The sequence below is a fragment of the Antechinus flavipes genome, chromosome 6 (genome assembly GCF_016432865.1).
Source record: "Antechinus flavipes isolate AdamAnt ecotype Samford, QLD, Australia chromosome 6, AdamAnt_v2, whole genome shotgun sequence".
NCBI lineage: Eukaryota > Metazoa > Chordata > Mammalia > Dasyuromorphia > Dasyuridae > Antechinus > Antechinus flavipes.
Genome location: NC_067403.1, coordinates 154,948,030 through 154,975,368, shown reverse-complemented (window position 1 = coordinate 154,975,368; position 27,339 = coordinate 154,948,030). Strand labels below are relative to the sequence as shown.

At 33.4% G+C, this 27,339-nt stretch overlaps 1 protein-coding gene across 2 annotated transcripts in view; it reads right to left on the bottom strand.

The window, feature by feature from the left end:
• NFKB1 (nuclear factor kappa B subunit 1) overlaps window positions 1-27,339 on the bottom strand; it is a 161,833-nt gene that overhangs the window by 88,019 nt on the left and 46,475 nt on the right. The window contains exons 4-5 of one of the 2 annotated variants that reach the window (XM_051966185.1): window positions 24,245-24,285; window positions 9,648-9,746 (exon numbers count right to left, since the gene is read on the bottom strand). In XM_051966185.1, the coding sequence (XP_051822145.1) occupies window positions 9,648-9,746; window positions 24,245-24,285 (140 nt within the window). The remainder of the gene's footprint in view (window positions 1-9,647; window positions 9,747-24,244; window positions 24,286-27,339) is intronic. The other variant, XM_051966186.1, reaches the window with a different exon arrangement.

Genomic DNA, 27,339 nt, shown 5'->3' with positions numbered 1-27,339 from the left:
ATTTTTTTTTTTGTCCTCCCTCTGCTGTCATCAAGTATGCTCTCTGACTTGATCCCCAAATCTTCCCCTGGGTCTTTAACCATTTCTCCAATGTCATCAGTTCTGAGCTTGGCTAACATCTCTGCTTGGCAGCAGTCCTAACAGTAGAACCGTGTAGAAATTAGACAGAGACAGAGAAGTGAAGTTACCTGCCCAGTGTTACAGAGCTAGCAATACTGGAGGCAAGATTTGAACCCAGTCTTCTGGACTCCAAAGCCAGTGCCTCCATCTCCATTAAAGAGCAAAAAGGGAATTAAATGAATACCCACCATCAACCACTGCAACTGATTCCCCTCTTCCCTGGCTGGGAAGATGGAAAAGAACACAGATTTCTATACAGCAGGGGAGAAAATATAGGCATCTCAAATCCAGAATCATTAGTCCCATTTTTTCCCCTTTAAATCTCTTAATAAAAAAAAAAAATCATTACAAACACTAAGAAAAAAATTAAAATGAGCCAAAGAAAACATCACATTGAATAAAGAAATTCTATAACAAATAAAAGTAAAAAACAAAACTAATACTAGAGATAAAAAATTTTAGAAAATAATAAGGATTAGGTCTATGATTTCATTGCTACTTATTATATGTAAAGTTTTATTTCAGGTGAGAAAACTATCTTTATCATTGAAGGTTGAGAACTTTCCTTACAAATGATAGTCTTACAGAGTTTCTCAGCACACTCAGCAATTAAATGATCAATTCAGCATCACATAATATGTGTTTGGATCTAGGTTTTTCCCTGGCAAACAGGCCAGCTCTGCAGAAGCTATATTACACTGTCTTTCAAAAGGATCTTGGTAGGAATAAGCAAGCACGTTAAAAGAATCAAAGCAAGATTTTATTTCTAGGGGAGGGGTAGAGAAACGCAAAGGAACAGGAACTGATCAAAATAACAAAATAAAAATCAATAAAAATAGGAAAAAGCAGAATCACTATAGTCAAGAAAATCAATGGTAAATGGGAATAAAAATGAAAAACAAACTTAGAAAGTAACAGAAAAATTTTTAAAAACCAATAGCAATGCTAGGTGAAGAAAGAGAAGTGAGACTGAAGAAATCAAACATTAGATTAATGAGATTTCTTCAGGATATTCAAAAAGGGGAATAAAAGAAAAAAACCAAGATTTTATATTTGAATAATTATAGAAAATCTCCCAGAATGGTCAAGAACAAGAAATATTCCTCAATTGGTGAGAATTCACAGGACTTGTCATGGAGAAGAGCAAAATTCAAGTCTCTGAAACACAGAGATCAAATTTCAAAAGGATAAAAGCAAAGCTATGAACTATATTAAAAGACTCCTAAGTTAAGATCTTTCAGAAAGTTTCTTTCAAAGTACTGAAATGACATGGGAAATTAAGCAAAATTTATGTGTGTGTATGTGTGTATATATGTATTTACACATGCACAATATACATCTTTAAAAGGATAATGTCAAATAAAAACATTACATATCATTAAGAATGCCACCAGAATTTCTCTATTTCATGTGTTTTTGTTGCCTTCTTATCACTTTGGTTTTCCATCTGTCATCTTTTACTCTTAGGATATGATCAGCCACCTCTCTTCAGAAAATGAATGGAAAACAATAAATTGCATGTGGAACACAACAGAGTTCAAATCTGTCCTCAGACAGTTATTAGCTGTATGACCTTAGACAAATCACTTAACCCCATTTGCTTCAATTTCCTCATATGTAAAAATAAGTTGGAGAAGGAAATAGCAAACCACTACAGTATATCTGCCAAAGATACCCTAAATGGGTACATGAAAAGTTGGACAAAACTAGAAAACACAACAACATACTCTTGTATTTGGAGAAAAACTTCTACATGTAGCATATACTACCCTCAGCACCCATATATTAAAGAGGTAGCACCAGATATTAAGAAGATGAAGTCAGGAAAATGACAATAACCTGACAAATATATGCAGAAGAAACATGTACTGGGGGTGACACAATTTTAAAGACATTTTAGGATTAGGGATTTAAGACAGTTTAGAGGGAAAGGTTATTTTTAAAAATGGGGAGAAAATCAAGAACAATATTATTGCCTCTTCCACCCAAAAAGGTAACTTAGATCCCAGCTTCTTAAACAATGATTTGCAACCCCATATAAGGTCTAGATCATAACTTAATGTGGGAACTGTGAAATTAAGATTTATTATTAGTAAATTTTTGATTTATATATCTATTTTTATACACATATACTCAGCGTCAGACAAAAAGGGATGATGAGAGGAAACACTTTAAAAAGTTTTGACGTAGGTAAAATCACCAATTACCAATCAGTAGCTATATGGTATAATAGACAGACCACTAGGCTTGGAGTCAAAAGACCTGAGTTCAAATGCAATAGCTATATGACAACCTAACCTCTGCCTCAGTTTCCTCAACTGTAAAATGGAGTTAATAAATAATAGTACTTATCTCCTAGATAAGGACCAAATGAGACAATAATTGTAAAGTGCCTGACACGTAGCAAGGGTTATCTAAATGTTTACTATTATTATTATTAATAGTAGTATTAAACCTATAAAATATAAGAAAAAGCTGTGTATGAACTGGGCAGGTAAGTGAGCAGTAAACAGAATACTGGGCTTGGGTTCAGAAAGACTGGTCATCTTCAAATCTAGCCTCAGATACTTATTAACTGTGTGATCTCGGGTAACTAAATTACTCTTTATTTTGATTTCCTCATTTGCCAAATGAGATGGAGAAGGAAATGGTGAACCATACAGTATCTCTGCCAAGAATTGAAGAAAAAGAATTGAAAGTCATACACAATTGAAAATGAATGAACAACATGTATGAATTGAGATATGTTTGATGGAAAAAAATGAAAAAGGAATAGGGAGAACTTCCCAGACAAATAACATTTTTACAGTTCCATGACTGATTGAGAGTAATGGAAAATATATCTTATTGTGCTTACTCTTTGTTGATTAAAAAGAAAAACGAAGAGACAAAAAGTTATCAAAATTCAAAATAAAAAAGGAGAAACCACAATGAATATGGAAAAAAGTAAATATATATTCAGGAAATGAATACATTGAAGTATTAAATGAAATGGATAACAATTCACAAAAATATAAAATCACAATTGACATAATAGGAAAAAACATATCTCAATTTCAAAGGAAGAAATTAGACATTAAAAATTATCCTTCAAAAAATTCTCAGATTTTTACTTTTTAGTCGAAAGCTCTTGTTAGTGAGGCAAACATAGCCTTGATATTAGAATCTGAGATAATACTTTTTAAAAAATCAAAATTACAAATTAATGTAAAGATACAGAAAATCTCTAAATTAAAATACAGCATGCATTTGAGAGAAAAACAACAAAAAGTAACTGCATGTAACCTATTATTCTTGTTACAGGAAGGATGTGGATTCAGTGATAACTGAGACTTAATCCAACTCGTAAGATTCTATGATTTAAGTTTTAGAATCTGAAAGGAACCCTCTCATGTTACAGCTAAGAGAACAGAGGCGGGAAGGATATGCAAAGTGACATATGCAAAGTTATACAATGAGTCAGTGGCTGAACTGAGATTAGAGCCACAGTTTCTTAACTTTTCAGTGGTGTCCTAGAATCAAGTCGGCTTGAAGATGGTTAAATTTCAGGATAAATATTTACATCTCAAAAATGTTTTGTTATTATTTATTATTATTAATTTATTATTCTGTCGATCATCTAGACTTAAGAAAGTGATGGAAAAAATTTTAACAAAGAGTTAAAACTGAAGTGTTCCATGCCTATATCCAAGTGTGCTGTTAAAACATTTACCAGCCAAATTACCCACATTTTCAAGCACATAGAATTAGTAAGGGAAGATAGTAAGGGAAGAAATAACTCTAATTGGAGTTACAAAATACATACAAATAAGAATTTTATTTCTGGTCACCTGGAAACTATGTAATATATCCCCAGTCTTCAGCTGACAGTCACAGTGAGCAAGCATATTTTATGTGCCCATTGTCTGACCTCTCCTTTTGTCTGAACTGACATCCAGTTTTGTATGGAATTCTCACTCCTGTGAAGCTGGGCTCTAACAGGCAAGCATCTCAACTTATTTTTTGTCTACCTTCTGGCCCACTCCAATATTCTCTTGGGATAGCCATGACATGTGAATTGTAAATAAATCAAACCTTCCATGCTAATCAATAACACTTATTAATTCAGTTATTTCCTCAGACTTCTCTGTCCAGAACATTCCTGTCTGCCTTGCCACACTCCTCTCTGTAGGCTGCCTCCTTTTTTATCACAATTTAATCTGTTTGAGGTCAAGGAATGCTTTGCTTGCTTGGAATTGCATTCCCAATGCTTAAAAAACTGTCTACCATATTTTGTTGTTGCTGTTCAGTTAAATAGAGATTCTAAAGCATGTCAAGAAAGCATGGCTCTCAAGTCCATGCTTTCTTGACATGCTCAGAATCCCTGTTTCTTGTAAGAGCTAAGCAAATCATACCAGGTACTGAACTCCTGTTTCTATAATGCTAACTCTGGATTTATTTGTGGTGAGACAATCAATTTGGAAATTGCTCCCACAGTACTCAGAAATGCCTGCCTTGTCGATAGATAAGCCTGTCATAGAAATGGCTAAGAATGATTATGACACAGTCCAATCCACTTATGCATTTGCAACAGTCTTTGGCCAACATATTAAGCCCTCCTTCTCCTCCTCAGAAGCACTTCCACTTGCAAGCATTTTCACTCTTAAGTTAATCAAACTTCTGTCTGTGTCTCAACTCTCCTATCTCTGACCTGCTCTGTTCAGCTCTGACCACCAACAGCTATTGGAGGCTGGTTCCAGGAGACATGCTTAATAAAATTTCCTTTCTTCCTTCCTGTTTCCTCTCATTTTTCTCTCTTCCTTCCTTTCTTCCTATATGAAAACCTCTTGTCTCTAATATTCCTTCTAATGAGTCTCCTTACTTCGTCTCACCCTTTCACAATTATACCCTACAAAGTTCTATCAGATCAATAGCTCTTTTATATATACATAAGATAATCTGACTCCTCTAATTTGAACATTTTCAATGATCACGCAATAAGGAGGAAAAAAAAATCCAAGTTCTTAAATTTGGGATGCAAGGCACTTAGAACCTAGTTCTAAACTACCATTCAGCATCATCTCTGTTTTTCTCTCTCCACATACAAACATATATGTACACATGTATAAACATACACACATATATAGCACCTGCCTTTCAAAGTGTCATATTCTGAAAATCCCATACTTTCTCACCTCCCTGTTTTTGTTTATGTTCCTTCCTATACTTAGGTTCTCCTCTACCAGGTGACACCTCTCCTTCAGGATTCAGTCCAAATACCATTTTCCCCATCAATCCCATTCCTGATTTTCTCAACCAGAAATGCAGAAAACATTTTCCCATAACTTTTCCAAACAACTGTTTTACCTCCACTTTACAGTTTTTTCATAATTCTAGTTAGTTTTAGAGTTATTTACATGATGTATGTCTTCTCCTACATGTGAACCTCTTCTTGGTAGGAATTGTATTTTTTTTTTCATACTTCTATTACATGAGGAGGTAATCTTTTTTATACCATGAAACTGTTTGGTATATGGGGAAGCCTGTGGATCCCTTCTCAGAATCACATTTATGAAGACATAAAATAAAATACATAGGATTACAAAGGAAACCAGTTTTAAAGAGGTATAATTTTTAAAGAATGTTCATTATATATTGTCAATATAGCACAAGTTTCTGGAAGGCATATCCACTAATTCCAGTTTAAACCCTTTCTAGCCATATGACCTTGAACAAATCACTTAACTGGATCTCACTTTCCTCAGTAAAATGGCAAGAATTAATTACTATTTTCACTAAATTTATCAAAGAATAAGGAAAATTCTGGAAAACTGCAAACTGCTACAACAATGTAAGCCATTGTTATCTGCCTAAAGAAAAAAGTGAAACGATTCTTTACTAGTAAGGTGACTCTAAAGTTTTAATAAATGTGCATATTAACAGAGCATATTATAATTGATATCATGAAGTAGTTTTCCTAAATACAACCTTCTCCCCCTCCATTTTCCTTTTGGGATAGATGGTGATAAAGCAAAGGTGTGGCAGACTACAGTACAATGGCTTTCTTCACAAGCCAGACACTGACTGTTTTCTGTTGTTCTGGGATCCTTCCAAATAATCAGCCATTTCATAGATCCTTGACAACCAGTTCTTGGTGTACTTTCACTTTCTCTTTTGCTCTGGTTTTTAGCCGAAAACAAAACACCCACCCACTTATTCCCCTCCCCCTTAAAAAAAGTGTAATGAAAATGGAAAATCTCACAGTTCATGTTTTCAATGCATATTAAAAAATAGGTGGGATATGAAACTGTTTGGTTATAAGAACATCACACAATGTGAAAGTATCATAGATTTGCGTGTGTATTTTTGTCCTTTGTCCTTCCACTTACTACTATTTAGTTTCTTAGAGAAATGATAATTTTAGCAGGGAACACAATGATGTCCAGTAAGTGCCTAATGATGGAAAATATAGAATCACTAACCAGTGAAAATATGTTATTACATTTCTTAAAAAATAGTTCACATATATGTGAAAAGACCCTGTGCTAAGAACTTTAGAATTATTTCATTTGAGTGAATTATTTCATTTGTTTGGGAGGCAGGTGCTATTATTATACTTATTTTACAGATGAGTAGAGTGAGATAGAAGCTAAGTGATGTGCCCAGAATCACATAGCCAATGTGTCTAAGTCCAGATTTGAATAAACTACTTGTGATTTCTCTATATTCTACATAGTCTTAGAATGAATGAATACATTTTTAAGAGTATGCCAAGGAGCAAGGTTAGGACTAGACCTATACAGTTTTGTCCCTTTATTCCTGCTACAATAAGCTCAATAAATAGTGAAAGAGTGACATTTTATATCCAAATGATTATGAATAGGATTAAGATAACTGCCAATTCCTGGCATTGCTCAGAACCTGAGGGTTTTCTTTTTTCACTCTAACCTTGGAGATTAGCACAATGAAAAGACTGAAAACAAATCAAAGAAGGTTAAATTTCAGATGAAAAGACATTAAGTGTTCTTTGTAGAAAGCATCCTCATGTTTACTTAAAGAAAATAGCTTATAGAAAGAGCCATTCACTCCACCCCCACCTCCTAAAAAGCACTATTGAAGGTTCAAAATGGAATTGTTATTAACAGAAGTGTTTGGAGTTCTACTGAGATCTAAAGTCACTTAAGTCACGTGAGACATTTAAGTCAGTACCTCCCACAAAGAGGGTATTTAACAAAAGTGCATAGTCCTAAAAAATCTTTCTCTTAAAATCATTCTAAAAATTCCTATTTTTCCTGAAAATATGTATCAGTTGACCAAAAAATGTTTATTGAATGAATTGTGGAATAAAGCTACAGCTTAACCCTAATTTTAGCAGTCAACATTCCTTCTAACTTTGATTAAATTGCATTGTGAGATTAGAGTCCAAGTCATACAGCCTGCTAGCATTCTATGAACATTTAGTATGCATACATTCACACAGAGTATTAACTGCTATAATCAAATAAAATATATAACAAAATTAATTATTTTAATTACTAAATTAAGCATTAATCATCACAATCATTCTCTCCTACATGGTAATTATACACAAGTAGTAAGCAATTCACACAAATTACTCTAATTAGTGTTGCTTTTGCATTGCCAAACAATGTTTTTAGTTTGATGGTGTTTCTTTAATTTACTATTAGTCCTCTGGTATCTAGTTCTGGGTTTGACATCAGTTTGACACCTTTGCAGTTATTGTCATACAGACACACATGTTAGAAATCAAGATCCTAACTAATTCTTCCTAGCTGGGGTTCCTAGTCCTCAAACCAAGCTCAGTTAGGATTCTTATCCTTGCTCTATCTTCCCCTTCCTACTTAAGAGGTCACTGGGCAGCTGTCTAATTGGTCCCTATTCCGGTTCTATTCTGGATGCTGAAGGAATTGAAACAATGGAAACTCCAGACAATGAGGCTCTAAACTGCTTAAATTGGAGACCACCCCCCATTGTCATTCCTATAATTCCTATAAAACAGGGTTTCTCAACTTGAGTACCATGAACTTGTTTGTTGAATATTTTTACAACTTTCAATTTCAACATAAATAGTTTCCTTTGACAACATTCTAGGAAGAGCCCTATTAATTTCACCAGATTGTCAAAGGGATCAATAAAACAAACAAAACAAAAACCTTTTGTTTCATAAATAAAGTGTCTGTTATTCCACAATTAGAGAGAAGATGCTTAAAATACTCAAATGTGACCAAGAAGGTCAATGGTATGAATGCATTTTGATTAAAGAGATAAGTGATGTAATAAGATCCTTAACTAATTTGAAGGAAGGATGGGGATGGGGTCAGAAGACAGAAGAACACTGAATACCTACAAATGAAGAATTGGGGACAGAATAGCACTGAGGGAGAAAGCTAGAAAAATCAACTAGCTAGACTAGAGACTTGTTTCTCTACTTGAGGTTTTTATTGAGGGTCTTCCCTTACCTAGAATGTTTTTCCTAAAACAAAAGCATTTTATATTTTGGAAACTCAGAAAATGATCCTAAATATTATATTCTTAAATTATCAAACAAATACCAACATTTTCAAAATGACTCTAGCAATTTGCTATTATGCCCACTGACTCAAATTAATACACACATATCAAAAAGAATGGCACCAATAAAATGAATAAAGAAAGATGCTATAGGGGTCAGCTAGATGGCAGGTTATAGAACACTAGCCCTGCAGTCACGAGGACCTGAGTTCAAATTTGACCTCAGACACTTAACACTTCCTAGCTGTGTGACCTGGGCAAGTCACAACCCCAATTGCCTTAGCAAAAAAAGAAAAAAAAAGATACTATGCTCTAGTTTTACTGTGAAAATAAGATTCAAATTAATTTTTACATAAGTGAACAAACTTAATACAATCAAAGAATATTAGGATGGATGTATGATAAGATGAGGATTCATGTGATATAAGTACTTATTTGTTAGGGATGTTCCTTTAAATATTTGCATTTAGCAAGGGATAATGTTGTAAAAAAAAAAAATTACCCTGGCATGGATTCTGTCAATATAAAGTTATTATAAAATAAAATAAAATATTAAAAAAATAATAAAAATAAATAAATAATTATTTGCATTTATCTTGCTGGCTATTTATGAAGAAAGTGTAAATGTTAAGACTTTACTCCATAAATCTGAAGGTAGTGTTAACCTATTCAATTCAATGAAGTACATTTTTACATTAATTATACTAATTTTTGAGATGACTGAAAGCCACTGAAATTGAACCAAATGAAAATGTGATCACAACCAAAATAATGCAAATGATTTAAAAACTATATTTAATACAAATACTAACATTTTTATACTCCATCATTTTTCTTTCATAGAATATGAGTCACCAACCATCTTTCTTGTAAGCAAAATTTTTATGTGGACAACTAAACGTTTGGCTTGTTGACTTAAGATCAATCCCTGTTCCTACTCATACATAGGTCATCAAATCTCCAAGAATTAATAATTTACAAGACAAAAACTGGTAGAAATAGAATGGCAAACTTACTTTAACTTGGGGATATGATTTCTTGTTCTTTTCACTAGACGCACCAGGAAGTCCTCCATGAGATGGTCCTTCACACACATAACGGAAACGAAACCCCCTCTGCAAAGGTTAACACAAAACAAACTGGTGTAAAAAATGCTGATCTAAAGATTTATAACAATAGGTGAAAAAAAACTTTTCAGGTACTTATAGCAATTGACTACAAGTGGGAAGTTACAAGAAAATTTATAATCATGACTGCTTAACTATTTAGAGTGAAGTGCCATCTTAACAAAGTCATACTGTTTTAAATAGATTTAATAAAACAAAGAAAAACATAGCCTAGTACCATCAATGAGAATTGAAATCTGATATCAGTCGATATGGAGGCAGCTTGATGGAACAGTGGATAGAGCCTGGACTCAGGAAGAAGTGAGTTCAAATCGGATCTCAGACACTACATAGCTTTGTGACTGGGCTAATCACTTGATCTCTGCTTGCCTTAATCTACTTGAGAAGGAAATGGCAAATAACTCCAAAATCAAGCCAAAAAACTCCTTGGACAATATCTGTTCCTCTTCAATTTCCACCATACAGCTAAATAGTATGATGGATAGAAGACAAGACATGGAAGTCAGGAAGATCCAAGTTCAAATTCTGCCTCCAAAACTTAGTGGAATGTTTATCCCTATGTTACTTATTAACCTTTCTTTGCCTCGGCTTCTTCATCTGTAAAATGGGGATGACACCTCATACCCACACCACAAGGTAAGAATCAAATGTATAAATATTTATATTACTAATTATTAGTATGAATTGTAATTATGATGATTCATTCTTTATTAATAAAATACATTAAAAGTCCTTATTAATAAAAGTTTCTGATCCATTTTATTGATATCGCCTTCTTTCTGCTGATTATCTCAGTTTACTGTATATACATCTGTAATTTAGACATTTGTATGTGATCTCTTCCATTAAACTATGAAAGCAGGGGGTCTGATTTTCCTTGTAATGTCTAGTATATAATAGGAGCTTAATAAGTTTTGTTTGACTACTGTTTAGACTTATATTTATCTTCTTCCACTGGCAGTTTTCTTCAAGTATTTGAAAGGATGTCATGTGTTTCTGACTTACTCAAGAGGCTTCATTTTCCTCTCCCTCTCTTAGTGTAAGTTTGCTAGCAAGGGCTGACTCAAGTTTTTGGATTTGTATCTCTAACATTGCCCCAGTCCTTTGCATACAATAAATACTGAATAAATGCTTTCCATTCCTTTATTTAATCATTCATTTAAAAGGGGTTAAACTCGATGTATACTCCTAACTGAATTCCCAAAGCAAACCCCAAATCCTCCAAAAGGAAAATCGTTCTATTTTGGCAGCAGTGAGAATGGAAAGAATGCTAGATTGGAGTTCCAGACTTAGCTATTGATAGCAGCTCTACTCCCCATTATCTGTGTAACCAACCTGATCGTTCCCCAAGGCTTTTGGGATGCATTGTATAAGACATGTGTCTAACCATTTTCGCACTGGAGTTTTTAATTTGTCTTTTCAGGAACTAAGTGTTGTGCCACAGTTCCCTTTTATTATCCTGCCTCAGTTTCCCTAATTGTCCTGCCTCAGTTTCCCCAAATTGTCCTGCATCTGATTCCCTAAATTATTCTGCCTCAGTTCCTTGAATTATTCTGTCTCAATCCCCCTGGTTGCAACCCCCTTTTCTGTTTATTAGGACTGAGATAATTAGAGCTGTAGCTGACCACTCTGACACTCCAAGAGTCATAAAACTCCAGATGTCCTATCTCAGATACTTAATTGGTATCCTCTATCTTTAATTTAGACTTCCTGGCTCCTAACTCCTCCTAAATTATTAAGAATTTATGGTCCTCACCCCCCATCCCATCAGAACCAGATTGAGAGTCTGTTCCTGTTCTCCATGCTTGGACTCCACCCCCTTGCCTTGGTCTAACCCGGCTGGATACTTTGAAACTTATTATTGCCTGGGGGCAAAATAGATCCTGTTTTGCCCCCAATACAATCTATCCCTCTCAAATATTAAAAACTCTCTAATCTCTATCTTGCCTCAGTTTCTCAGGCATTACATAAGGATTCAAAAGTCAGACAAGGATAATTTAGAGAACTGGTTCAATTCCCAAACTAGAAGGGTTTATTAAAAATTTTCTGCAAGACTTGATTCCCTCCTGAGATTCAATTTTTTTTTGGATCCAGAATCAGAGCTTATGACTCTATTATCACTTTGTCCAAAAAAAAAAAAGTTCTTTTCAAATTCATTCGCAAGGAAAAGGAAGTGAGATTCTTTTGAATCCTTGGTGTACAACCCTATGAGACAAGCTAATATTAATAAAAAATGGATAATTCTATTCCATTCCACTATTAGTGATTAAGCACCTACTATATGCGTAAGGCACTGAACAGTTAAGCATCAGTTTGTGGAAGTTCTTAGATGCTGACACAACTTTAGAAAAGCCCTATGGGAAACCTTATTTACAAAAGACTAGAACTACAGCACAATGTGTGGCAGAGAATTAGAATTTTAGTTTTGCTGTTTATTTGCTGTTTATCCTGGCAAAGTCACCTTTAAACCTGTGATTCTTCCTGTTTAAATGAGAGGACTAGATTAGATGGCTTCTAACCCTTCCAATTCTATAGAGATGCTTTCCAAAATCGCACCAAAGAATCTCTGCATCTTTGACATCCCATCAATTCTAGTAGCAGAGCAATCAGCATGTTATACTGAACCCAAGCTAGAAGAATAGGTTGTGTTCAATTTGTGAAGAATTTTATTTCTAATGGAAGGGCTTACATTTTATCTTAGAATTAACTGAGAGTCATTAGCATTTGAGTAGGGGAGAAAGAAACATGCTCAGATTTGTGCATAAGAACAATCACCTTGATAGCTATGTGGAATATAGTTTTTAGTGAGGATAGATGAGGGAGAACAATTTCAGAAGCTATTGCAGCCATTCAGACAAGGAATAATAAGTGCCAGAACTAGGATGCTAGCTGTATTAATAGAGAGAAGGGGATAGAAGCAAAAGATCTTACAAAGTGTATAAATGACAAGTTTTGACATTACAAAAATCTAGAGAGTTTGACCAACATTAAATAACATAATAAAAATGAAATTGGCTACATTTATGAACCTTAAAGTGCGATATAAATATAAGTAAAGAGACAGGAAATTAATTATCTATATTAGTAAATCCTGTCTGGTTAGAGGAAAGTTCAAAATAAACACTAAATTGGAAGGAAGTATACAGATGAAAAGATAGCATTGCATTTGGTTACAACAGTTCCAACCTGACCTGTTTAAGTTTTTCCTAGAAAAGTTTAGCCACTAAGAAACAGCTGCCACAATGAAGAGAAAATAAGCGAACCCCAAAATCTCCTCAGCCAACAATCTCTCTGCTAAGTGGGCAGTTATGAGAGCCAAAGTTAACTGCAATTTGGATTGTGAATTCATGTATAAAACATTACAAATTATAAAAGAACAGTTGAGAAAAAAAAAAGAAGCTTAAAGAGATTTGGCATAAGACTCGGGTAAAGATACCAAATATGTGAAACAGAACAAAGCCAGCAATAAATTATACTAATAGATTTTCATTAGCAACAATAATAGACTCACATATTTCAATTTTATGACTTTAATACTATAAAAGGAAAAAGAAACAGTACTTAAGAAATTGAATCTGGCCAAGCACAAACAGAAGTAATACCTGCTAAAGGGAAAGCAATCACTTAATCTGTTTGAGGATCAATATTTAGTTTATTTTTTAAATACCTGAGAAGATTGCAAAATAATGAAAGGGATCATAATTAGTTCACTGTATTCCTCTCAAATAAAAATTAAGAAGACATTCTACAGACTAATTTCTCTTCTCTAAAAAAAAAAAATTGATGAGAAACATCTATATATGCACTGAGTATATCCTTGATGATAACATGAGATGGAAAAAGATGGTCTTTCAAGATTATTTTTTATAAAAGACCCTGTCATTTTGATCACAAAATCCACCATGGTGTAGAGACCTAAACTGTTCCTGAAAAAAATTATTGAGAAAAATGACTTGTTTCAATAAAAATCAATAATGTTAAAAACAATAATGTTAAAAAGAAAAGATTATTTGACTTAATGGGAAGCTAGTAGTGCAATGGATAGAACACCAGAACTACTCTCTCCCTGAGTTTAAACCTGGTCTCAGACACTTACTATATGATGCTAGGCAAGTCACTTAATCCTTTTTGCTTCAGTTCTTTATCCATAAAATGAACTGGAGCAGGAAATGGTAAATCACTCTAGTATCTTTTCCAAGAAACTTCAAATGGAATCACAAAGTGTCAGATAGAATTGAAAATTAATTGCACAATAAAAATCTGATTCCAATGGGAGAAAGTTCTGCTTTTGAAGAAAAACTCCTGCTCAGCCAAGGTGCCATATGTACATTAAGCATCTATGGTAAATGCTTAAAGCATCTTATAAAAAGATTCTGTAAAACAAACAATATGGGATTAACTTTGTTCAACAATCTACCAAGTACAAGCATCTGGTGAAGTACAGAATAGGGAAAAATACACTTCTCCAAGGTATACACTGTGTCATAGAAATGTCTCATGCAGAAACCTAACAAAAGAATTCCCGATTAATGGCAAAAGTTTCCAAAAGTTCTATTCACAAGATGACATTATACTAGCCGTTCTAAGTCTCGATTCTTAAGAGAAATCTCCACCAAGAAGAAAGCAGATGAAAAATCCACATCCAGATATGCAACTGGTAAGGCAGTCCAATGAGTTACTTCATCTATCTATATAATTCTAAGTATCTTGGATAGATGCTTCAGGCATATAATGAGTTGAGAAGAGAACTGAACTGGGAGAAAAGATCTAAATATATGCACTCAAAAAAACAAGCAAAATTTTAAATGTTCTCATAACTATCAATGCTGCACAATCTTATCTCTTTAAGTCTGATATTCTCCCAGTGAGACTATATTACAACACATGATTTTAGAAAAATTAAAATGTTGAGATAACACAAAAATCAGAAAGATTCCTGGAGTATGTGAGTTGATCACAGCAGTGCTATCTGACATTCTTTTTCTCCTGACATAAATAAATATTTATTGCTGTCAGCAAAATGATAGCCAAGGTTACCTTTAACCATTAGTACAATTGCTACTTTCTCAATCTTGTAGTCTTTCTTTTGAACATTAAACTGCAAATATATTATGTATAACTTGCTTTTCTTTTTAAATATATAATAAAGTTGTCACATGATTTTTCTCCCCTCTACCCTAGAGATGGTTACCAATAGACACAAGTATGTACACTTGTACATGTACTATATATACATAAACACTATACTAGCTATACATTTATATATATAATATTTATGTATGTGTGTACACACACATATCTGTCTATACACACACAAATATTTATTAGTTCTTTTTCTGGAAATAGATTCCTTCATAGATCCTTTGTAGTTAATTTGGGTAGTTATGGTAGTCAAAATTATTTGCTCAGAGTTTTTTCTAGAACAATATTGTTATTATTATATACAATATTCTCTTAGTTCTGTTTATTTTTTCTTCATTATTTCATGCAAATCTTTCCATGTTTTTCTAAGATCAAGCTCATCATTTTTTATAGCACAGTAGTATTCCACCATGACCATATAACATAATTTATATAGCCATTCCCCAACTGATAGACATTCCTGCAATTTCTAGTTCTTTGCTACACCAAAGAGAACTGCTATAAATATTTAGAACATATAGTTTTTTTTTTCCTTTCCCCCCAATCACCTTGGAAACAAACCTAATAGTGATATGGGAAAACTGAATACTTATATCCTTTGATCATTCTTCAATTGAGGAATGACTTGTATTCTTATATAGTTGACAAAGTTTTTTATATACTTAAGATATAAGAACTTTATCTGAGAAATTGTCTATAAAGTTTCCTTAATTTTCTGCTTTCCTTCTGATCTTAGCTACATAAGTTTTATTTGTATAAAAACTTATTAATTTAACATAATCAAAATTATCTATTTTATACCTCATGCCAAATCATATTCATTCATAAATTATTCATTTATCTATATCTAATAAGTCAATATGATATACTTGAAAAACGTTTGTTATTTGCCATTCTTTAGCCATACACTCTTTAAAGGTTTCTTGCTTTGAGATTTTTATCCATCCTTACTGTGAATTTTCTGAAGCATATTTCTTAAAATCCAGGACATATATTTGACTCTACTCAGAATTACTTTCTATTACTCTTGACATTAGCTTCTCCACAAGGATTGGCCCACTAGATATAGATTGAGGGGGCCAACAAGAAAATAAGGCTAATAATCAGAGGTGCTATTATTCCAGGACATCTGGACATAGAGTCCTGGGCTTTTTCTACCCATATCTAAAAGAAGAGATTGGGAAGCAGCTAGGTGGTACAGTGGAAAGAGCACCAGCCCTGAAGTCAAGAGGCCCTGAGTTCAAATCTGATCTCAGACATTTAACACTCCTAACTGTATGAGCCTGGGCAAGTCACTTAACCCCAATTGCCTCAGGGAAAAAAAAAGGGATTAGTAGTAGTATCACTCATCTGGCATGTGTTATCCTATGCTTTTCTCTCAGGATGCCTTGCTGCTTCATCCTGGCTGGCTTGCCTATTCTACTGGTGACCAGGGGTATGGATATCAGTATTGGTTCCCCTTCTCCACACAGGATACTCCTCTCTGTGTTGCTATCTTTCTCCTAAGGTCTCTAGGGTTTCCCCAACCCCAACCAGATTTTCTTTAGTGAGCAGAATTGAGTCCAGAGAATAAGTTTACTCTTTCTGAGAACTGAAATTATTATTTCAGAAAGTCGAATTTACCAAATATATTACTGTAAAAAAAAATATATATATATACATACACACATATATATATATGTTTTAAAAATCAAATGCCTAATTAGCTTACTGTCAACCCCATATCCTCCCATACTCTGCTTACCAACAAGCTATTAATCAACTCCCTAAAAAAAAATCCCCGGGACCAGATGGATTTACATGTGAATTCTACCAAACATTCAAAGAACAATTAGCCCCAATACTTTATAAACTATTTGAAAAAATAGGGAATGAAGGAGTCCTACCAAACTCCTTTTATGACACAGACATGGTACTGATACCTAAACCAGGTAGGTTGAAAACAGAGAAAGAAAATTATAGACCAATCTCCCTAATGAATATTGATGCTAAAATCTTAAATAAGATATTAGCAAAAAGACTACAGAAAATCATCCCCAGGATAATACATCATGATCAAGTAGGATTTATACCAGGAATGCAGGGCTGGTTCAATATTAGGAAAACTATCAATATAATTGGCCATATTAATAATCAAATTAACAAAAACCATATGATCATCTCAATAGATGCAGAAAAAGCATTTGATAAAATTCAACATCCATTCCTATTAAAAACTCTTGAGAGTATAGGAATAAACTTTTCCTTAAAATAATCAGTAGCATCTATTTAAAACCAGCAGTAAGCATTATATGCAACGGGGACAAACTGCAACCATTCCCAATAAGATCAGGAGTAAAACAAGGTTGCCCACTATCACCGTTACTATTTAATATTGTATTAGAAATGCTAGCTTTGGCAATAAGAGTTGAGAAAGAGATTAAAGGAATAAGAATAGGCAATGAGGAAACCAAATTATCACTCTTTGCTGATGATATGATGGTATACTTAGAAAACCCCAGAGATTCTATCAAAAAGTTATTAGAAACAATCCACACCTTCAGCAAAATTGCAGGATATAAAATAAACCCACATAAGTCATCAGCATTCTTATATATCACTAACAAAACCCAACAGTTAGAGTTACAAAAAGAAATTCCATTTAAAGTAACTACTGATTGCATAAAATATTTAGGAATCTATCTACCAAGGGAAAACCATACTCTGCTTACCTTTACTATGTACCAGTTTTGTGATGTGTTTTAAGACCAGAATTGAGAAAGCATTCACTTGCACTAAAATGTTCCAGTGGTTAATCAAGATACAAAGGTTACCCTGGGTCTCCAAGGCTCTGCCACTGGAATACAAGCTGTGGCAAGACATTCTAAATTGGACAAGATCCAAGTACAGCCCCAGGGACAGGCCTCTGTCTGAAGGCCAATTTAGTTGTGTGCTAAATAGGAAGAGATTCTTCACCAGAAAGTTGCCCCACCCCTTTATTTAAGCCAAAGCTAATCATGAATACAAAATTATGAAGGCTTTCAATGTGAAGCAGTGGAGGGAATATAGACAAAGAAAAAAATTTCCTGGTATTTTTTCATAAAAATTTTTAATTGATATCTTGTTTTTATATCAACTAAATATTCCTCTATATCATCTCCCTCCCATAACAATATTTTAAAGAATTTTTTTAAATCAGCAAAACAAATCAATATATTTTTGAAATATGAAAATTCATGTAGTAAAAATTTTTGATGTTTTTAAAACATCAAAAAACCATTATCTATGGCCTCCATCTATTCAGGTAGGCAGTGTAATAAATGAATATGACTTTGAACTCTTCTTTTAGGCACTCAAGTGCCCTATGCTAACTTTAATCTAGGGCTTATGGATTTCACAAAACTTTCACCTAAATCACCTACCTCTTTTAATATGTGTGTGTACTTTGACCTAGGTATAGATTTCTACTGCTACTGTCCATATAGTAATTCTATTATGTGAAATCTTGGTGATCAAATTTTATCTCCTTACACATCATGCTTTATCTTTACTCATGTCTTATATGTTGAAATAACCCTATATTCTTGAAAACTAAACCAACTAAATGAAACAATAGTTCTATTGTGTTCTACCAAACTGGAAAGGCTTCAAATTTGGGCTTACTTTGTCTGAGAATCAGCCCAATCAAGTTCAAAAAGTTTATTACCAGGTTCACTGCAGAATGAATAAGTTTTTACACTTATGGAAAATGTTTTAGCAGCTAATAATTCTGATAAAGGCTTGGTAATAAATATCTATAAGAAATCAACACAAACATCTGAGAATTAGTTATTCCTCATAATTAAATGATAAAAAGATATAAAAGGGGAGTTTCCAAAAGAATATCTACATGTTCTCAATACCATATGAGTATGCTACAAACCACTAAAAGAAATCAAAATTCAATTCTGAGATTGAATTTTCTATTGATCAGATCTGCAAAACAGGAAAAGATGAAAATAGTAAATGTTGGAAGACAGACACATTAACATATTGTTCATGGAGCTGTAAACTATTCCAACAATTCTGAAAAGCTATTAGGAACTGCAACCAAAGTCATGAATGGCACATATTCTTTTTTTTTTTTAATTTATTGAATTAAATACAAAATAAGGAAAAAAAACAGAATAAAAAAAAAAGAAAAACAGAAAAGGAAAACAAAACTAAAAAAAATTGTCATGTGCCCAGTAGAACATCAGGATTGATTCAAAATATATAACAATAAATTTCCATTTCAAGAAAGCATATATTATAATAGAAGAAATTATATTCATAAGTGTACATCTTTGCTTTTTTGGTAGGATATTCTTTTGTCCTCTGCTTTCCACTTTTTACTTTATTCTTTTTTCTCCCTTTCATCCCCCCACTTCCTTCAAGTAGATAACAGTTAAGCATAGATATATTTACACACATATATACACACATATTCACACCCATCCACAGACCTCCCCCACATATATATATGTGTATATATATGTATATATATATACACACACACACATACATAGACTTACATGCATACTTACCCACATATATTGATACACACATCCACATTTATCCATATGTAAACATGCATCTAAAACAATATTAATATGGTTGACATGATATAGATTTCTCCCTTGATTGAATCTTTGTTTGACTTCATCTCAGATCAATGATTACTAGCCCTACTTTTTTCTAATAAATTCTATTCCTGATCCTTATAGTGTTTGTGTGTATCTTTAATTTCTATCCCTGCTAATTTTTCTATTTCAATTCTGCTCCTTAACTTGACTTGTAATCAATTAACCTCCCACTATCCATGGATCCCTCTTTTATCTTCTCCCCCCAACCTTTCTTTCACCCTTTATCATATTGCCATTAATCTACACACTTAATCCTACTCAGATTATTCTAAACATATTTCTGTAACCCTTTATCCCTATCTCCTTAATCTATACAGATTGAACCACTACAATTACTCTACGTATCCCTTCATGGTGTGTGTGTACACACACGTACACACACACACACACACACACACACACACACACACACACACACACGGTTCCCTATTTAAACCATTCCTGATGATGGTTTTCAGAACAATGAGCCCTCTTCCTTCCTCTAATCCTATATCAATTCTTCCTTTGTACTTCATTTGTATAACAATTACTATTTTTACTTTTTACTAGACAGCTTTGCTTTTTAGAGTCAAATCACACTTAACTCTGCCTCAATTTGTCTTTTAAACTATTCAAGTACTGATGTCAATCTTAAACATATGGTATGCATTTCCATGTACAGCACATAAACAATCTGTCCATGTTAAGTTGCTTGAAATTAATCTTTGATATTGGTTCTTATATGTTAATTTTCTATTAATGTTCTGAAAATTTGAAAGTTAAATGAATGTCCATTTTTTTCTTTCAATATTATGGATAATATTGTTGGACATGATATTTTTAGGTACAGACTTAGTTCTTTTGATTATTAGTATATATGATTCCAAGATCTGCAGTCTTTTATTGTGGCTGCTGCTAAGTCCTGTATAATTCGAACTGTAGCATTAGCATATTTGAATTTTTTTTTGCTTGTTTCTTGAAGTTTCTTTTTGATCTGGGACTTCAAAATTTGTCAATAATATTCCTATTTGTTTTCCACAAAGGATCTCTTTGAGGTGGTGAGTGGTGGCTTATTTCAATTTTTACTTTTCCCTCATGTCCTATCACTCCAAGACAGTTTTCTTGGATTATCTCTTGCATTATGGTATTAAGATTCTTTTTTGGGTCACAACTTTTAGGTAGTCCAATTATTCTCATATTCTGTTCTATTTTTTCATTTTTTATATTTTGTTTTGTTATTTTTTGGTCTTTTAAAATTTCATCGGCTTCCCCTTGCTCAAGTCTAATTTTCAAAGAATTACTTCTTCCTTTAAAATTCTGTAACTCCTTTTGGAATTGGTTACTTTTTTTTCCATAATCATCTTGTTTTTCTTGGATGGTTTTTATTTTTAGTTTTTTCTCAATCTTTCTCACTTGACTGTTAGTCTTTTTTAAATTCTTTTACAAATTCTTTCTGGACAGATATTAACATTACTATTTGAGATAGAAGAGACTTTTTTTTTTTTACTACTTCATTGTTCTCTACAGATGAAACCTGGTCTTCCCTATTCCCTTAGTAAATTTCTATGGTTGGGCTTTTTCTTCTTTGCCTGTTCATTTTTTTAAAAAATAAAAACTATTAGTGTAAGCACCTCTAATCCTGGTATGGGGGTAGGATACTTACACAGTAACAACAAGATTATGTGATGATCAACTATAATGGACTTGGCTCTTTTCAACAATGAGCTGATTCAGGTCAATTCTAATAAACTTGTGATGGAGAGAGCTACAGTCCAGTTGCTTCTCATGCCATCTTCTTCCAAGATCATAATCTTTAAATGGAAGACACTGAAAAAGCCATTTATGCTCCCCATTGTCTTTGATTTCCTATTTAGGATTTCAGAGTTTCTAGAGATATGTTAATCACTGAAGATGAGAATTGTTCCAAAACCACAACTGTTCCTATTGTAGAAAAGTGTTGGTAATTTACTTAAAAAAAAAAAAAAACTATAAACCACAAAAGCAACAAGAAATTCTTAACATTTAGCCTCAAGAACTGGGTAGCCAGGAAGACAAAAATTCACATGCATACTTGCCAATTTAAATAACTTAAATGAATATTTAGCAGTCCTAGAAAAGCACCATTCAATAACACCCTAGAGCAGAAATAAGTATTCTAGATATTCATATTATAGTGATCAAAATTTGAAAAAAAAAATCCAAGGTAAAGATGCCAGGAATAAAGCAAAAAAGTAAGAAGTATTCTGGGCAACAGTTTTTTATCATGAATTATTGTTTCTTTTAGAGACTGGGGAAATAGAGAGGAAAACCATCTACAAATGTAGATGGTTCAAGTTCAGTCATTTTTCAGTCATGTCCTATTCTTTATGATCTCATTTGAGGTTTTTGAGGTTTTTTTGGCAAAGATACTGGAGTATTTGGCCATTTCCTTCTCTAGATCACTTTACAGATTAAGAACTGAAGCAAATAGGGTGAAGTGACATGCCTAGGGTCTCATAGCTAGTAGGTGTGTGAAGCCAGATTTGAACTCAAAAGTAAGTTTACCTGATTCCAAGCCCAATGTTTTATCCGAAGGCTTCTTAAACTTTTCCTACTCACAACCCTTTTTTGCCCAAGAAACTTTTAAGTGGTCCTGGAAATATAGGTATATAAAATAGGTACACAAATCAAACATTTAGTGATAATGAATCATAATTCTGCACCCCACACATTCAACTATGAGATCCCTTATAGGGTCACAAACCACAGTTTAAAAAGCTAGGCTTTATCCTACATTAACAAAATTATTTTTCAATTAAAAAATAAAGTAAATTTTCTTTGAATCTCCATTATATTGTTAAGGACAAAAAGAACCTTAACAAATTGTCAATTCATCCTAAGATATCTTAAGAGTTTAGACAAGATAACCTCTGAGACCCTTTTCAGCTTTGATACTCTAAGATGCTGATTCCTTCCAAAAACAAATGAGTTTCTAACTTTAATGGGGCAAATCCTAGTGCTCCTATATTTGTTCAGGAAAGAAAAAAGCACCAAAACTGATGATTTTGATGAAATATCTGATACCGTTTCTCTTCATTGAAAAGTTTGGCAATCCACAGTCATTCATGGTAATCATTCCATTCACTTAAAATGAGTAATCAACCTCAAAACTAAAGCAATGATCATCCTGACAAGAAGTTTTGTTTGATACAACATTCTTATATAGATGGTTTTTACTTTCACTGAAGACAAAAATTAACAAATTACATCAATATGGGCAATGGGCATGCTGGCAGTTGTGTAATCAAGAATTTCTGTAACTTCATGAAAAGCACAATAGGTCAAGATTCCATCAGTGAGAATGAGTGTACTTTCATAAAGTACATTCACCTTTTCTGGTAACACAAAAACATTCATATCTTCTGTATGGGTTTTGAGAGAGACATTCTTTACCATTTATTACAAATATATACAAAAGTACACATAACAATATACATAATGAATATATTATTAAGCATATAGTTTACTGAGTGAATGAATATTTAAGAACATCACAATTTAGTGTGTATGCATATAATTCTTAACTCCATTTAAAATGATATTTTTATTAATATTTTAAATTTTTTAATGTGATTTATTTCAGTGAATAAAAATACATTTTCCTTTTAGCTTCATTTGCTATAAAAATCTGGATTCTCCCAGTCTAACAGGCTAAGAAAACTACTTTTATGTCATGATACTAGATAGAGTTTTAAAAGTTACTCAAGAAAAATACAGTTTTTAGGGAACTAATGACAATGCTGCATGAGTGATTGTTGCAAACTATATAAGGGGCAGATGAAGAGAAAGAAAACAGAATATGGAATATAACAGGGTACCCATCAGATCCTAGAAAGGTGACAAAATGTTTTTTACTATTCTCATTTTACATCAAGTATTTTCATTTGGTTTTCAGTTTTATGAAGATAGTCTATGTAATTAAGCATCATAATTAAACACTGTAGAACTATATCCTAGTACTACTGGTACTACAGTACCAGTATGGTAGTACAGTAGTACTAGTAAACTCTAGTACTACTGAGGCATCAGTGGTTCAGGGGTTTAATGGAAAGAAAGTAATCACATTTTTAGCAGATTGGTAAGATCTTGAAGATCCTGACAGAGAGGAGATGGACTAGAGGTACAAAATGTGATATACAGCCAAAATGTTGATTTGTCCTCATCAACTATATATCTTTGTTTCAAAGGAGGTCCTTTACTAAGGAGGATGAAATTAAGGAATTGTGATAGAAATGGAAATAAGGGGAGCATGAATAAAACTTTCAAAAACATTACAGAAAGGGATACAAATAAGGTAATTTGTCAGCATACTGTTAATATATTTTTTAAAAAATATTTTTGTAAAGGAAATTCAGTTTTTATATAACCCTCTATCTTGTTTTTCTTTGAATACTGAAATATGAAAGTTGATGATTATTAAATTTTCATTTTGAGAATATTTTTAAAAGAAAGATATTTTCAGAATAAAATTTTCTCAAGTACTTTAAACTTTGGCATTCTACTCCTTTTATTTAAGAGAATGCATCTATTAAGGAAAGTGATCACTGGGCTAAAAAAAAAAAATCGACAAAACATGTTTTAAAATGTTATACTACAATTACTGATTATTGATACTACAATTACAAAAACCATTTTGTTTCTATTAAGCATTAAAAGTTCCCAACCCACCTTTTATTATCTTACCTGTTTAGGTTGCTCTAATATTTGAAGGTAGGGACCATCTGCTAAAAAAACAAAAACAAAACAAAAAACAGAAACCAAAAGAAGAAAGTAATTGTAAGATTTCTCAAATTTAGCACAAAACATAAAACAAACAAAAATAAACATATTACCAACACAGGCTTTGATGTTATAATTTCTATTTTATTCCACTCTAGTTGGGTCATTATCTCCATTCTCTCCAGATTCCCAGATTTTGCTCCCAGAACTTTGAAAGAACAACTTTGGATTGATTCAGATTTAAGTCTCTACCACATTCCTAGGCAGTCATATAACCCAGTTTGTACTCTTCTCCCCTTTCTAATTCTTCTTCATGTACATTTTTAAGAGTAAGGACTGTTGCTGCTGCTATCTGTATTTTCAGTCCTTAACAAAGTATATATAACATGTGTGAAACATTGAATTCATTTAAAACAAAAATTCCTTGAAAATGTAATTTAGTCTCTTTTTATATATTATTGATGTTTCCTGATTTCAGTAACATTTCTTTACCAAATTTAACAGCACCCACAGGAATACTGGGGCCACATGATAAATTTACAAGGCAGGGGGTTGAATTCGATCTCACTGTCTTACAACAGGGATGGACAGAAAGGATGAACTAGGAAAGCCTTTGTAATTGGAAAACTTTCTTTAAAATGCAATAGGCTTCAAGATGATAACTTCTTTCATTGAAAATATTTCTTTCACAATATTTTAGCCCTCTGTTTTCTTCTTTTTGCCTCACCAACAATGAGAGAAGAAACAACAATCCTATTGTTCTACTCACAATTCCCTTTGGGAGTCTAGGGAAGTCTATGAACTTCTCAGTATGTTTTTTTTTTTTTAAATGCATAATTTAAGGAAATGCTAACATTTGATTACAGATTAATGAAAATAAAGCTGTAATTTTTTTTTTTCCCATCCAAGTTCATGGACTTTCTGAACTCTCCACCTGGCTGCTTAGGAAGAATAAGACTGTGGATCCTAGGTTAAGAAATATGACTTTATCGTGACTATGCATTTTGTTTCAGATTTTGTTTTTCTTGCCTTTTCACTGAGTGAGGGAGGGGAAAGGGAAAAGGAGAAAACCTGGAACTAAAAAAAAGAAGAATAAGAAATTCTTTATGCTTAAAAAAAAATAGAACTCCTCCTGTAGATGATTCATAGTAGGCAATAAGAAGGGGTAACTAAGTGGTGCAATGGATAGAGTGTTGGGTCTAGAGTTAGGAAGACTAATATTCCTAAATTCAAATATGACCTCAGACACTTAACTGAGCAAGCCACTTATCCCTGTTTCTTTCAGTTTTCTCATATGTATAAAGAGCTAAAGAAGAAAAATGTAAACTACTCCAACATCTTTACCAAGAAAGCCCCAAATGGGGACATGAAGAACTGGACAAGACTGAAAATCGACTGAACAAACTGTAACAACAAAGAACCTACAATATTTCTATACCCACGTTTGAGGTTCATATCTGAGCCTGTTCTTTTTAAGCTTCCCTCATACATCTGCCTTCATTATGGGGCAAGTATTATTTAACAGGTAAGATCTGGAAAAGGAGGCCATTGTAGCCTTTCAAGTATAGGAGATCTAATAGGATCAAAAAAACAAGTGAGCCTTCTTTCTAGATCCTTCCAAATGACTTTCTCCAAAACTGTAGTTTTGGATCTAAACTCCCTTACTCCTACCTCTACTATTTCCCTTTCGGGAAATATGGATCTTCTTTCCAGCTTGTCTCTCAGAAAAGGGAAAGGACAGGGAAAACAAAATGGCAGAATATGCATTTCATACTCTCTCATCTTTCTTTCTTCAATTGCTTACTTGGGTGATTATCACTCAAGTTTTCATTGAGCTCAAGCTTCCTGCTACTAACTACCTTTGGCAAGTCCCTGAATATACTCATATTCTCTATCTCTTTCATCCCTATCTCTCCCTCTAATCTCTTTGTGATACTTTCATCTCTTTCTGTTGCTCTCCCTGTCTCTCTCTCTCTCCTCACCTCTCTCCATCACTGTCTCAATGTATTTCTCTAATCTCTCCTGTCTCTATTTCCATCTCCTTTTCTCTAAATCCCTCATTCCTTCAGAATGACAACTCAGCTGTGAGGGAGGAAAACAATCTGAACTACATCATACTAAGGCAAATTAATCTCCCTTCTTTACCCCCAGATCCCCTTCCAGGAATGTTTGCATTTCAAGAGAGGATATTTATGCAACAAAAATGAATAACTAGGTAATATCTAAGAAATCTTTCAGGAGGAAGAGTTATTTTTCTCCCAGTCTCTGAAGTCAAAAGATGTAGAGCATACCCCCCTCCCCCCCATCCCAGGACAGAGGGCAGGCAGTCTTTGTGGTCCTCCAGTGCTATCCTACACCCAAAGGAGAAAAAAACAGCTACTCTCTCTCCTTTTGCTCCCAGTCCCACCAGCTTTATTCCTACAACTCTGGCTGACATGAGATATTCAACTTCTGGTCTTCCTGGGAAAATGAAGAGATCTAGCTATCTGGGTGACCTTCTGTGAAATATTTTAACATTACTGAGGAAGACCTAGGGGAGCTTCTTCCTAGCTATGTGGAGCAGTGAAGAGAGCCCTGGGCTTAGAAGGAGGAAGACTTAAATTCAAATCTAGCGTTAGACATTCACTTACTAGCTGTGTGACTTTGAGAAGGCACTTTACCTTCATAGGCCTTCATTTTTCTCAATTGTAAAATGAGGATGATAATAATACCTACATCCCAGGGTCATTGTGAGGAGAAAAATAAAGATAATATCTATAAAATGCTTTGCAAGCTTTAAAGCTATAATGCTAGCTATCATGATTGTTGCTCTACTTTCTAGATCATGGATGGCCATTTATATGTGTGCTTAGATGAGCACATAATAGTGTAATGGGCTGAAACTGAGCAGATGCACTTGGACAGCCGAGCACTTAAGGCTAATTACTTATTAGCCAGTATTCTATTAGCACATGCTTAGAAAATGGCTCACCCCACTATTCTGTGCTGGCTTGATCTGTTGGTATATAAAGAGATTTGGAGGAGGGATTAGAGGGTGGAATAAGACAAGCGAGTGTGAG